Source organism: Chelonus insularis, unplaced genomic scaffold, assembly GCF_013357705.1.
Source record: "Chelonus insularis isolate UGA/USDA-ARS -01 unplaced genomic scaffold, ASM1335770v1 contig_95_pilon, whole genome shotgun sequence".
Lineage (NCBI taxonomy): Eukaryota > Metazoa > Arthropoda > Insecta > Hymenoptera > Braconidae > Chelonus > Chelonus insularis.
The window spans coordinates 212,632-227,077 of NW_023276784.1; the positions used below are offsets into that span (position 1 = coordinate 212,632).

The 14,446-nt window shown below is 28.1% G+C and overlaps 1 protein-coding gene across 1 annotated transcript; it reads left to right on the forward strand.

Annotated features, from left to right (window-relative positions):
* The first annotated feature begins 3,400 nt into the window (after positions 1-3,400).
* LOC118073056 (uncharacterized) lies at positions 3,401-7,714 on the forward strand. Its single transcript, XM_035093333.1, has 6 exons — positions 3,401-3,720; positions 4,750-5,091; positions 5,167-5,267; positions 5,362-5,397; positions 5,524-5,728; positions 6,404-7,714. Exons 1-6 carry the CDS (start codon positions 3,546-3,548, stop codon positions 6,652-6,654), a joined length of 1,110 nt encoding a protein of 369 aa, XP_034949224.1. The 5' UTR covers positions 3,401-3,545; the 3' UTR covers positions 6,655-7,714.
* Positions 7,715-14,446: the final 6,732 nt, after the last annotated feature.

Below are 14,446 nucleotides of genomic sequence, written 5' to 3' on the forward strand. Positions count from 1 at the left end.
TGACTTTGAAGTTTATTTGAGGTTTAATTGTTTGACTTTTTGATAAATTATGAATTGTAAATTATTAGCAAGGTCACAAATACAGTATCTTTTATGAGGGATGACTGATTATGATCTAACGGTTGGTAAAAGTAGGACGGGATTCAAGTTTGACCTTTGTTCGATAAGTTACGTCATTGGTACATGAAAAATGAAGAAAACTTTCGAGATTACGTGGGTGTATGGTGTCATAAAAAATTCAATAAAGTATGTATACAGTTATAAATTATTCTAGAAAACTTCAAAGCTGTCTCCCACAATTGCACAAATAATTGTTTATCAATTTTAGAAAGTCAATGTCTACTTATGGAGATTATTTTAAGTTAGGTAATATTTTTTATTTTATGGCCAAACCTAATGTGGCCTTTTCAGCATGTTTATGGTAAATGTTGCTTAATGTTTGAGACGGACTTTAGCCAACGACTTTGGTAAGGGATGAGGAATTGTACTTTGATGATTTGCCAGTAACTTTATATTTTATTACTAATATTTTATGCACGATAATTTCTTTTTTTTTTTAGGAAAAAATTCCTTGAGTAATTTTCTTGTCTACAAAGAATATTTTTTGTAAGTTTTTTATCGCATAATTCATTACTTGTGCTCACAAAAAACTTCTATATATGTTAGTTACTAACAGATTCCCGCGACTTCGTCTGGGTAATGTGTATAATCACTTTGGAATAACTGAAATTTATCGAATAAATCTCGTTTTTTATTGTTTGTAACAAATTTAATTGTTATAAATGAAAGGAGTACGTTTTCAAATTGTGTATAGCAATTAAACATTGAACACGCTCAAAGTGTGTCAAAATAACACACTTTTGATTCACAGTGTATGTATGACACGTCTGTATATCTCTTCAAATTTTGTAGAAATCTACAATTTTTGGATATTTCTCGAATTTTCTGGAAATAATGTTAGTTTTTTTATCTTTTGATTTTATGAATAAGAGTTTTCTTACAATGTTTTCAATCATAACAATCGTTATAAACAATCGATAATAAAAAAAACAGTAGCTTGTATCACTCCTGAAATTTTCCTTTTCATGTCTACAATTTCATCGGAATCAGTTCAGCCATTCCCGAGATTACCCTGAACAGACATACATAAATTCAAAAAATTGTCATTTACGTTTTAACAGCATGCGAATGACCCACTGAGCTTAGTTTGGGACAGTTTTTCAAAATCACATACGGAGACGAATTTTATTTCGGTAGGTTGAAGAAAGTTGTAAAAGGCTGAGAACCAATTTAATATACGATTTAAATAAAAAATTTTATTACTGTACTTTATGACGTTTATAGATGTGTATATATATCACAGTTTAACATAGATATTTTCATTTTGTATTATTACAAAAAATTATCAATTAATTCTATAATACATACTATGCATGTATACGTGCATATATATATTAGCACCATAAGTTGAAGTCGTTTGTTGCTTAAGATACTTCAAATAGGTTCTATGAATATATCACTTAATCAATTCTGCATATTATTTTTTATAAATTTACTAACTGTGCTAAAAGCATGATTTATTCAATTAACGTAATGATGCATTCCTGTAAGAAGCTCAATTAGGTGAACTAAATATAAAAAATATCATTTAACATCATTTGTTGATCCGGAAAGCAGCTTAATATTCAGGATAATTAGCATTATACCTTGACTCTAGAAACATTCATGTTTCATCTTTGCATAATCATTTCAAAACATTGCATTTCTTTTAGTAAATATAAATGTTCATTAATTTAAATGGAAAATAGCTGACTAGGAAAAGTAATACCATTTTTTAAATAAATTCAAATTAAAAATAGACTACATAATAGTCTACATTAGTTGTTGATACGACGAGTATTAAGTACAGTGAGAAATCCATAATCAATTGGATCTCGTAAGAAAACGGAAGAAAAGTAAAAGCAATATCTTCTCTAACGTTGGGAAACATAATTAATTCACAAATCGTTGAAAAATATCAAGTAAAAAGTCCGATAGGAATATGCTTCAACTGAAGCAGCACGCGGTTAAGAAGTAAAGAATGAATTACAGTTAAAATCTTGGAGCAGAATATTAAATGAGAACATTTAGCAAATTAAATGTTCTAGGGTCTTCAAGCTACATCATCTTTTAAAGTTATTTTCAATAAATTGTTATATTCTATGTAATTTATTTCCATCAAGCTATTTTACGAGATCTTTTATTACGAAAGAAATATCAATCCTTGGAAAAAATTGATCTTAAAAAAATAGTTGAGAAATAATTTTTTATGTCTCTCTTAAGGATGGTAAGTGTTGTGGTACATAAGAATGTTTTAGGTAAAATTTTGCTTTGTCATATCATCCTAAAGTCAAATTTAATATAATAGATGAGATAATAGTTCAGTAAATAAATCAGATATTTATATTATTTTTTCATAGAAACCTCAATTTATTACTTTGGTACCATAATTTACGACTTCAAAGGCAATAAAAGTTTAATTGTCCTGTGAAAAGAAATCTTTTAAATTGTGAATTTAGATTAAAAATGATGTTTATCTGGTGAAAAAGAATTTTTTTAATTGCAAATTAACTTTTTTTTGTCCATAGTAATAAAAAGTTATGGCCATTTTCAATTAATTATCTAATTTTGAGGCTATTTTCAACATAGGGTTAGGGAGGGTAAAGTGAAACACTCGAGAGAATGTACAAATTTATTAAAATAAGTTTAAAAACGTTTACGGCACTTTTTGTTCATCAATTTTTTAATTTATTAATGCATTTAAAATTATTCAAATGTGTTAATATTTTGGTTAATTTGTTGATTTACCCCACTTTCCTCTAATGAGTCTCAAAACATCATCCAATTCTTCATTAAATATTAGAAAATTAATTCAAAAAAATTAAAATCTAAATTTTGACTTACTTATTCATGAAATAATTTAAAAAAAAATTTTTAATTATTTTAAATGAAACTATACACAAGTATCTTTTTTCGTACACAAAAATACCAACCAACTTCAACATTTATTCATTCTCCGCTATTAGTTACCAAATGATTTTTCTCATGACTTCAATCATACCCCTGACTTTGAAGATTTACTTGGAAACATATATGCATTTCTAATGGAATGATGTACCGCCTAACGCTTTGAATAGAATTAAATTCCATTAAACTTACTATCAGAAGTAATGCAGCTACCTGAAAACATGAGAAGGTCGAGCAGGTCGATATTCCAAGCCTGCTCTCAACCTTCTTCTAGCTATGATCGTTTTATTGTCAACCAATTGGTAGAGGGGGACGTAAACACCAGTGACGCAGTCGCAAATTGCCAACAGTCGACCTACTTGAAACCTCAACGTCCTACTCAAGCTTTCCGGGTTGTCAGTAGGCCTCTGATCTCGATAGGTAGGGGAGGTTATTTATTATATTCATTTGTGAATAAAACTTTCATAAAAACAATAAATATTTGGACTGTTAAATAAATAAACTTCCAAAGAAAAAATAGAAAACAAAATTTTTAAACGATGGGTAAAGGCTATGCGTTAATTTACTGGATTAATTCTCGCCATACAGACACCATAAAGTGTGCAGCAATACCTAAAAAGTGTCGCAAGGAGCACGCGGTGGTTACGTTAAAATGGCGAAACGGTGTCACAGGAACTATCGAAAGAAGATTAGCAAAAATAGTATGCATAGCAAGTAAGTTAATTAATTTATTAAATCATCAACAATCTTCGATAAACATTTATCCAAGTTTGATCATGTGATTCATTTGTGGTTTACATGTAAGTTAGTTGAAATGACCACAAGGCGGCGCGATGTGCAGCCAGCTGAGTGTAAATTCTACACGCATGTCTGAAAAATACCGGCAAAGCATGCTTGTGGTTGTATGAGGATGATATAGGAATATCGAGAGAGAAAGAACAAGTGAGGAAGAATTTGATTGTGGGTAGTAGTGGCTTGTTATAGGATAAAATATGTGTGACAGTACAGCTGTGATGAGCAGTTCAGTTTAGTAGAAGCTGAAGCGACTCCGACTTCAAAAGATGCTCTAGGGAAAAAAATGAATGCCCTTCTCACTCCATACTTTTTCTCTCGGGCTATTTGCTTTTGATTATCGGTCCTTTATGAGTAGATACACTTGTATACATGCTGGGCTTCTCTTGATCCTACTTTTACTGTAGTTTTAGTCGTCGTCTCGTTAATGTAATTATCATTAATATATTGTCATCTTCTTTTCATAAATATTTCAATCATTTCTTTTTAACAAAAATGCTAAAAAAATACGATGTCTAATTGGATCTAATCCCAGTCGTAAACTAACCGAAGCAAATCAGTCAAGTGTTGTTATAAATAAATATAGTCGACAGTTGAGGAGATTTAAATATTTTACAATATTATTTTTATACAATCACATACATACTTGATAATCTTTTGAATAAATATTTTAGAATAAATAAATAAATTCTGGAAAAATGACAAACAGGTAATTTTATATTTAATATTCTAGTGTGTTTATTGAACTATTTATTTTCAATTGAATCAAAGATATTGTTCCACTCCAAAAGGATAAGTTTCAAAAAATAATTATTTTATTAAACCTAAAAATAATATTTTTTCAATCATTGATTTAGCTATTGAATAGAAAAAATGAAATTTCCATATGTTAATTTCAATAATTCTAGATAAAATAACTAATTAATATGAAGCTAAATATTTTTTCAACAGAAGATAAAGCGGAATTGAATCATTTATCAGTGGACACAGAAACGGGAATACTTCTGGATAAACCACACAAAATAAATATCCGCAATTCAATTTCCAGTCGATCAGATTCACTGTTTTCCGCTAGGAAGGCTGCAAAAATAAAAATTAGTAAGCAGAGAAAACAAAAGGATGGTAAAAAGAATAATAGAGCTGTTATTTCGCATGTCCACGATGAAGATAGTGATTCAAGTAGTGAATCCAGTAGTGATGATGATGATGATGATGATGATGATGATGACATCAATTTAATTAATTCTGAATCAATTGATAAGTCTGATGCAATGCATAATTTACTTTCTAATGGTAAATTTTTAATTTGTTTTTTTATTCTTTTGTTTATAGTAATTTGTTAATTTCAATTATTAATAATAATTGCAGTGACTTTGGAAAATATTCAATTTCTTAAAAAATTGGTAGTCGTAATGGAGAAAGTTTACAAGAAGAAACAAAATAATTCAAAACACGAAGAAATGATTATGGTAATTGCCATGAGATTAATGGTTGTATTTATTTAAATAATTTATGTCTTTTCTTGGTAATAATTAATCTTATGCTTCTTTTTTGTGTACTTAGGAACCGGATCCACGAGCAATTATCGATCAGGATAAGGTAAATTACCCATTTTTCGTATGCTATTTTTAAAAAAAAATACTGTTTTTTTAGGGCTTCATTTTTGTAAAATAATGTGATAAGTTCTCTCATAAACGATATTATTTTTTTAATATGATTTTGCAGACAAATATTCATTCAAGTCTCGGTGCATTCCTACCTCCGATGACAATCAATGCTGTTTTCTATAGAAATCAGGATCTTGGAGATTGGAAAAAATTAACGACCGACATTTTAGTTGAAATTTATGGCAAACAATTGGCCTTTTTATCAGCCAAAGGACGAAGAGGGGCTCAAGGGATTGATCCTAATGTTTATCGTGCCATTTATGGTAAGATACATATTAAATTAATTTTGAAAAATAATGATTACCAATTTCTGAACTTTTAATAAAATCGTTAATAAAATAAATAAAAAATACGTAACTATTTCGAATAGCTTCATATTTTGAATAATATTATTTAACAGAGTATATTAAAAAGATGTGTGACTAAAAGTAATTTCGATCACTGTGTTACAGAATATAGCTACTAACAATTGACTTGATCGATTTTCTTACCGACTACACTATCTTCAATAAAAAGCATTCATATAGACAAAGAAAGATAGTCATTACATTGATAGAATAGTAATTTCATTAAAATTTTCATCAAATTTCTACAAATACATTTAAAGATAAAAAATTAATTAATACATATTTTAAACAACGTCGGATAAACAATCTGTCGCAACACTAAGTAACGTCTACTTTTGTTACTCTCTAAGTAGCTACAGTTATCATAAAAGTGAGAGAGCAACACTATACTAAGTCTATGTGTGATTTCCACAAGTTTTTTTCTCTTTACTCCAAAACAGTCCAAACTTACCCGGTCCTAATCTAACTTTTCTCTGTCATTCATGTGTTAACTTAAAAGTTGTTTACTCAAATACATAAATAAATAAATAAATAAATAGTGGTTCAAGGAATAATTGAATTGGATTTCACCTTTTTGTTTGTGGTTTTCAGATTTAGTTAACATGAGACTCGGTTGGATCTTACCTTCCAAAGAATTTGTAAGACACATAAACAAAGTTTGTTCAAACCGTAAAAAGTATGTAAGGAACAAAGATACGAGCCAAGTTTTTGTTAGTCCACTTGAGGTTGAAGATCCAATAGCAGCTGAACCTAAGTATGAAATAACACCAGATACAGATGAAATGCCAAACAGTTATTGTTCAATTCAAATAACAGAAACATTTAGTGAAGCTCCAATGTGAATACACAAATATTTTGTACGATTTTTACTATTGATTTTTCGCAATGTTTTCAAACAACTGGAGATTACAATTGACATTTGTATGTGACAATCGCACAAATGTAAATAGTACAAACATTACTATTAAGGATTACATAGTTAAGTTAGATTATTAACAACAAATTTATTATTTAAATTTGATAATAGAATTTTTTCTTTGTTCTATACTTTTAATTTAGGGACATTTTAATAAAAAAAAAATATGCCACCATCTGTGGGTCACTTGATATAAAAAAATCTCAAATAACTTTTTTTTCAGTCCCTTAGGAATCTTGATAAACGGTTGAGATTTTATATTCCCGCGAGATGGAATAAGTTTTTCATTGAATTAAGAAAGTTTTTTTCACAGAGGTTTAAAAAAAATGAAGAAAATTGAAGAAAAAAATTAGTTCTTTGATATATAAAAGTAACATTTAGTTACTTTACGTTAATATAAAAAAAACTGTGACAGACTAATTAAAAAATTTCCTTCCATTTTTTTCAGTACATTTAATTATTAAAAAAGCATTTGGATTAAATTATTCCATAAATTTGTTAATGTGTAAGGCTATTTTTGAATGACGTAATTAAAAAATTTTCTATGCATTAAAACAGCAACTTTTCCTTCATCTTCATCTTATCATGGCTAATTTTTTATCTAAAACATCTTGTCTTGGTGCGAGCCCGAAGGTCTACACAACAAAAACTACTTGATCAATTTTGCTTAAAATTCAATCAGGTTTAAGTTACATAATTTTGCATTGAATAAAACTGGTTTTACGTCAATATATCATCATTTTTTTTAAGATTCACACAACTAAAATTAAATACAAACGTACATATGTACATGTACACACACGGACATTCTCTTAAAAAACGTATCATTTAACTCTAGGGACTTCGAAATGGAAAGATATCTTAAAATTCGGACTTTGTAAAATCGCATTGATTCTAATAACTTCCCACTAAAATGTTGAACAGAAGGCCAAAAAATTGTTAACTAATTTTATGTTTACTTATTTCTTGTTTGTATCAAAATAAAAAATTTCTATAGACAAGCAGGTGGAGATATTTCTTCCTGATCAACGCCCACATCAACCAGCTGACACAATTTATCCTTGATATCTTGTGTTCACAATACAGTTTCTCATATAAAATGTTTTAAAGTAAACCAAGAATGCTTGTGTGGTCGTCCACAGATGACCTGGAGAACTAAAGAAGCTAAAATAAGTAGCAACGCACGTGCGATTGGACCGCACGCACACTTAGTTGAAACCTACTGTGCTATAATCCCATCTACTTTACTTGATTCCATCCAATTTCTCTTTTTCGACCATTTCTAAGGTCATTTAAACTTACCAGAGGGAGACTGCTATCCACATGAACTCAGAGAACCCCAACGGATTTACCTGTATTTCGACTATTTTCTGATATTTCCATGTTCTTTCTCGTCCTCTTTTTCATCCTCGTTGACGAAGAATCGTATTCAGACGATAATAACGGTCAGTTTCGTGCAGTTCTATGCTTTAACAATTGGTTGATGTTTAGATCTTTTTTTTAAAGAAAGTGATTGATAGAAACGATTTAAAGATAATGTTCTATTGGAATTTAGGTTTTTTTAAACATCACTTAATAGATTGGATACTTTTACTATTATAAAATTCCTAGTTAAATATCTTGCTTTTCGTAAAAAATGTTTAACAATTGAAATTGGGCTAGAATCCTAACATAATTACTATTTAATTCTAAAAATGTACATTTTTTGTGTAATATAAATATATTTCTATTGTGATGGGTCTGATTTTGCGAATCCCAACTTATTTCCACATTTCAAGGTTCTTAGAGTCAACTGCAACAGTATTTAAGTGGACGTCTGTAAGTATGTGTGTTTCAAAAAATGATATCAACAACTGCATTTAAAAAATGTGATAAGAATATCTTATAAATAAAAAAATAGTTTTAGAGAACAAAAATAGTAATTAGAGAATTCTAAACTTTTGTAGTATTGTGAGAAATCTTTTTATTTTTTTCACTGGGAAGTTCACTGCAAATCATAGTGTTAGTCATGTGGACTTTTTATATTCATTGTAATTTAAATCAAATTCTGTTCATATAATTTTAATTGTTCCTATTAATTATAAAAGAGAAAATATATTCAGTCTTTTTCCCGTCTAAATTCAGTTGATATTTTTCAGTCTGATTTTAATTTAGTTTTGATCCATTTTTCGATCATTTTAAAAGTTTTTTTTATTCGTCACTTTCTGTTTCTTGTTCACTTCCTTAGTCTACTTGAAGTTAAATTTTTTAACGTTTTCTAACATAGAAAAATCGATAAATTTTTAGTCTATTTTTACTTTTTTATTTTTACCTAAAAAGGCACTAAGTAAATTTAATGAATATATATATATAAAAGCAAGAAACAAACCAATGAATTGGTTTTAACAATAATTCATTCATTTCATTACATATTCAATTATTTTTCAGTAAACAATTTCTAATTAAATAATGAATTATAATTATTTGATCAAATACTGCATTGATATTGATAACTTTTTGCTCAGTGATATATTATATAATAATTTATGGATGTTAATTATGCATTAATATCCTATTCTCATATATGAGAATAGGATATCTATAGATATCTATGGAATATTTTTAATAAAATCTATTTAAATTTATAGAATGGTTCTATAAAAAAATTAACATCATCTAGCGAATCCAAATTAATTTATAATGTTATATTTACTGATAAAAATAATTTTTAAACTATTCAAAACTCAAAAATACAATATACCAACATATTGTTTATCTTTCAAAGTAAGATCCGGAATATTGAGAGACGTTGAATATTTTCTATACAAATTTTTTATATGGAAATGTAAATTATGGATTCAATAATATCAAACATATTTAATAAATCATTTTATTGTAAATTACTTGAGAGAAATACTATTACTACCAGTGCAAATTAATTCTCTGGCTTTGACAGATAAATACTTAATAAGGCCCATTTATAATCAACATCTCTATAAAATAATATTTTTTAATTATAAAATAAAATTTATCAAGTGAACAATAGTTAATTTATGAGTCCTAACAAATTGGAGCATTGATCTTATTGTTAATAAAATTATTTAGCGATCATCTCTCAAATAGAATGTCATATTACAACTATTTGTCCCTATTTCACTGACCATTTAGCATCTCACCTATTTCCCTTTTTCATTTTTAGCAGAAAAATAACCTTACATTCAGTCTCAATAACGGTCAGCTGTGGCATAACCGCACGACTCGTTTATGTTTTATACCTTGGGCAAAAGAAAGAGGAAAAAAAACATTAAAGAAAATGATGTCGGAGGTCTCATCCGCGTCTTTATCCTCATCCTTTTCTTCCTAGTATAAGAAATTTCCTTCACCCACTTCTATTCTCTTTTACCAATCGTCTAACCATTTTCCTCTGCTTAAAGTCTTTTTCTTTAGCTTTCCAAAGTTAGAACTCTGCTATCCTTTTCTTTACTTTGTTGTTGTTCCTGCAAATAAAGGATTATTAGGTCTACGTTTGCACTTTCTATTCTTTTCATTCAAACCTTGGTTGTTGAAGTTCCGGAAGTCGAAATAAATTTTCTTAAATCAAGCTCTTCTCAAACTGATCCTCAGATTTTCGACTTCTCGATAATGTACTTAATTTTAATACCTTTATAAGTATTCCAAGATATTTGTTGCAATAAATAAAGTATATTAAACCTCCAAAAGAACTTTATTGACCCTTTTTTTCGATCTTGGATGAAGAAGAATTGAATTCTAAGCTAATTTTCATGCTGTTCAGTTGGTAAGTATTTTTTATATTTAGGTTATCGACCTGTTACCAATTCTAAATTAATTCCCTTCATCTCATTTGAATAATGTAAAAAAATGTTACATCATCGGTTATTCTTTCCTTCATTTACATTTTTATTATCACTCTTCTTTTTTACTTGTTTTTTTTATGTTGTTTAATTTTTGGGAAGACTTCCTTGAATTCAATTAATGATATCAACTGTATAGTATGCCTTTTGTTGGGATATATTACCAATCTTAAACTGCGCCTTTCCGTACATCAGACATTCATTAAAATGTCGTTAGTACTGTACTTAAATTGTGATTTAAACCCTAATTTTTCAATGCTTAGTCACATTTGTTGAGATATATCATGTATACATTGCAAATTGTTAAAGATAAAAATTTTTATGTTTTACTTTTTGTAATTATTTATCAAGAAAGAAATAGATGAATGGCATCTAGATGATGAATAAGTTGTTAAAATTATTAAAGAATGAAAATTAAAATGCATTACAATATTTTGTGATCTCTAACAATAAGTTAAGACCAGATTAATTTAAAAAATACAAGTGATTACCCGAGTAAAAATGATCAGTTTTTGAGCGCACCTAAAGGAGACCTAATTCGAGCCCAAATGATTTTTCAGGCTCTCAACGCGCCCAATTCAGGCCTAAAACTATTTTGCAGGTCTAAAACACGCCCAATCCAAGCCCAAAAATATTTTCTAGCTCTAAAACGCGCCTAATCCAAGCCCATAAATATTTTAAAAATCTAGAAAAGAAAAAAAATTATCATAAAAACTTATCATCAAATTAACTTTCGGTGCTACAAATTTACATTTGTGATAATTTATTGTCATCATTGTCGAATATGATCTTAGAAAATAGGCTTCAATTGGGCTCCTTCAAAATTTAGGCCTGTATTGGGCTTATTTTTCATTTTGGGCGTGTTTTAGGCTTCTTTTGGGTCTATTTATTTTTACTCGGATATTCTCAGACAAAAACAACAATGGAAAGTTGTATTATAATTGACAAAAGTAATTTAGTGAATGTAATAATAAATATTTATTAATAGTATTTATATGTATGTATATGTTGTAGTTTAATTAAAACGATTACACACTAATTTACTATAAGAAAATAAGATATCAAGTTTAATAAATAAATAAATTTTTATTTTATTAATAATCCCAGTGCTCTAAGATAACTTTTTCAAAGTCGATAGTAAAAAATTAATTTTTTTAATTTACATGCACGTGAAATATGACTTTTACATGTTTCATAACTTTATTCAAAAATATTTCATTAATATTCTGTTAGTATTTTTACTATTTTATTTATAAACAACTAATTGTATCAAAACCAATCTCGTTTTTGATAATCCAACAAATCATAACCTAAATCATTGGGAAAATAAAATCAACAAAAGTCCACAAAATAATTTTGTTAATCAGTTTACAGATTATTCGATCATAAATTCTCCATTTAAAATAAAAAAATAATCTACATCTAAATCCAAGCTGAAAAGGTTCACCCCAATTACCATGAGGATTACTCGTCTCAATTTAAATAGCTGGAATAGTTAAATAAATGGGACTGATTGGATTGGGTCAGGAATTAAATGAGATCTAGACATCTCGAGGACATAAGATAAAATGAAATAAAAAAGTAATGATGGAGAGAAATAGAATGTCACGAGAAGAGAAAGAGAAACAGGAGAATGGAGTTGTATGGTAGAAAGGACGAAGAAGGAAGAATCACGATTTGGACGAATTGACCTGACGCGAGACGATCTGATCAAGGATTATGGAGGTAGAATGGAAAGATCCTTTGGTAATTGGATCAATTATCGGCGAGACAAAGTGTCCCTGTGGAATGCAAATTTCCAAGTACCGCCTGTTGCTCCAAAGCCCGTTATGTATGCATAGGCGTCCTCTCTACGTAGATTTAACGTCTGAACGACGGAAAGGTCCAGTTTATTACACAATATATTGCCTCAGGATGATAATTCCGCTTTCGAGATTGTCGAAACTCGGAAATTAATTTTAGATATTAAGTCGATTATGGAATACCTCAGATGGTGATTAACAATTCTGAATGAAATTGTTTCCAAGATGTTGCGTAAGTTTATCACAAGAGAATTACTGGCAAATACAGCTGGAGTAAGGTGTATTAAGTTGGCTAACTTTTGGAGGAGTTTGCAAATTTCTCTAAGCTATTATAGAAGTAAACTATTTATCAAAGTTTATCATTTTTATTAACTATTATTTGGATTTTCAATTCAAAAGATAATATTTGGTCTGAATAAACAATAATTGGGAAAAATTGTGGAGTGAATAATTGGATACTAGATAGAATCTTCAAAAGTGCTCTTTACAAATGAATCAGTAAACATTTCGTTATGTTCAGTGAATTATTACTAATTGCAATATTTTTTTATAGACTTATGGTAATTAATAAAATTTTACTGGTTGAATTCAATGAGATAGACGTATTCGGATTGATTTAATCAATTTTGCTCATTGAATTAGTGAATAATAAAATTCATCAAATGTGCTGATATAAGTTTCCATAAATTTATTAATATTAATTTAATCTATCTAAAAGTGATAATTATTGGAAATTTAGTTCAACACATTATCAATCAAACCTTTAAATAAAAAAATATGCTCTAGAGAAGTAATCAATAAACCATCAACTATTCTGTTAATTCGACACTTGTGATATTTACATGCAGAGATAGAAGCATCCTTTTTGGTTGTACTTTTATTTTAAAAATCTCTTGATTTATTTTCACATGTGCTCACTGTATTCTAGATATCGATAAATAATCAACAAAATATTAATATTGACATGTTCAACATCATCAACTATTGCTGCAAAATAAACCTTCATCATCTTCATTGATTCAATCAGTAAACAGATCTGAAATAGCTTATTTTCCAGTATAATTTTAACTCACTAAATAAACCAGTAAAAATTTTACTAATTCAATTTTAAATGTCAATCGTGTGATTCATTTTTAAAGAGTTAGAAGGAGAAAATTTATTAATTTGAAATGAATAAAGTAATTATTGTGAAAGAAAACTTACTTTGGGTAATTAGTTATCATTGTCAATAAGTATTAATCATAAAAGTTTTAAAAGTAAAACAATAAAACCAAATACTATAAACTGATATACTCTAGAATTAAGTAATTTAAACTTTAAAAAACAACTAGATAATTTACTGTTGACAAAAATATGTCAAAATGTCAATTTTTCGATTTTTTATAGCCAAAAATAGGGTGGACCCCACTTCCGAATAATTACCTTACTTTTTAATACATCATGCTATAATGATTTTAATGCTTTTTTCATTGAAATATTTAAAAAAAAAATAGGTCTGAGCACACTTTGTCTGTGCTAACACGACGAACTTCCCATTAGTAATTGTTTATAACAAATTTAAATAGTTGTAATCAATGTTTGTTGAAAACATTCAAATCCATGTGATATACGCATCAGTTAATCGATAAATACAATTTTCAATTGTTTATAACAAATTCATATTGTTATAAACAATGCGTGATTGTTAAGAGTCATATTTGGTTGTGAACAATAATGTATAGTCAATATCGACTTAATTTTCAAATGAAATTATTATTGTTTGGCTTAAAAGTATTTTAAACAGCTAATCTTTTCATTTTTCTATGAGTTATTTTGTTATAAAAAAAGAACGGCTCTATCGAATTCATTCAAATTTCTTTCAGATCTTCTTTATAATAATATCTTTCGAATTAATTTTAGTTGAAGTTGTTGTCTTGATCCATTCTTAAGATATCGAAAACGAAAAAAATGCTGACGTCCGTGCATACGTAGGTACATACATACATACACACATACATACATACATACATTCTAAAAATATGTCAGTATGCTTGCAAATATCTTGAAACGTGGAGATTTAATGAAA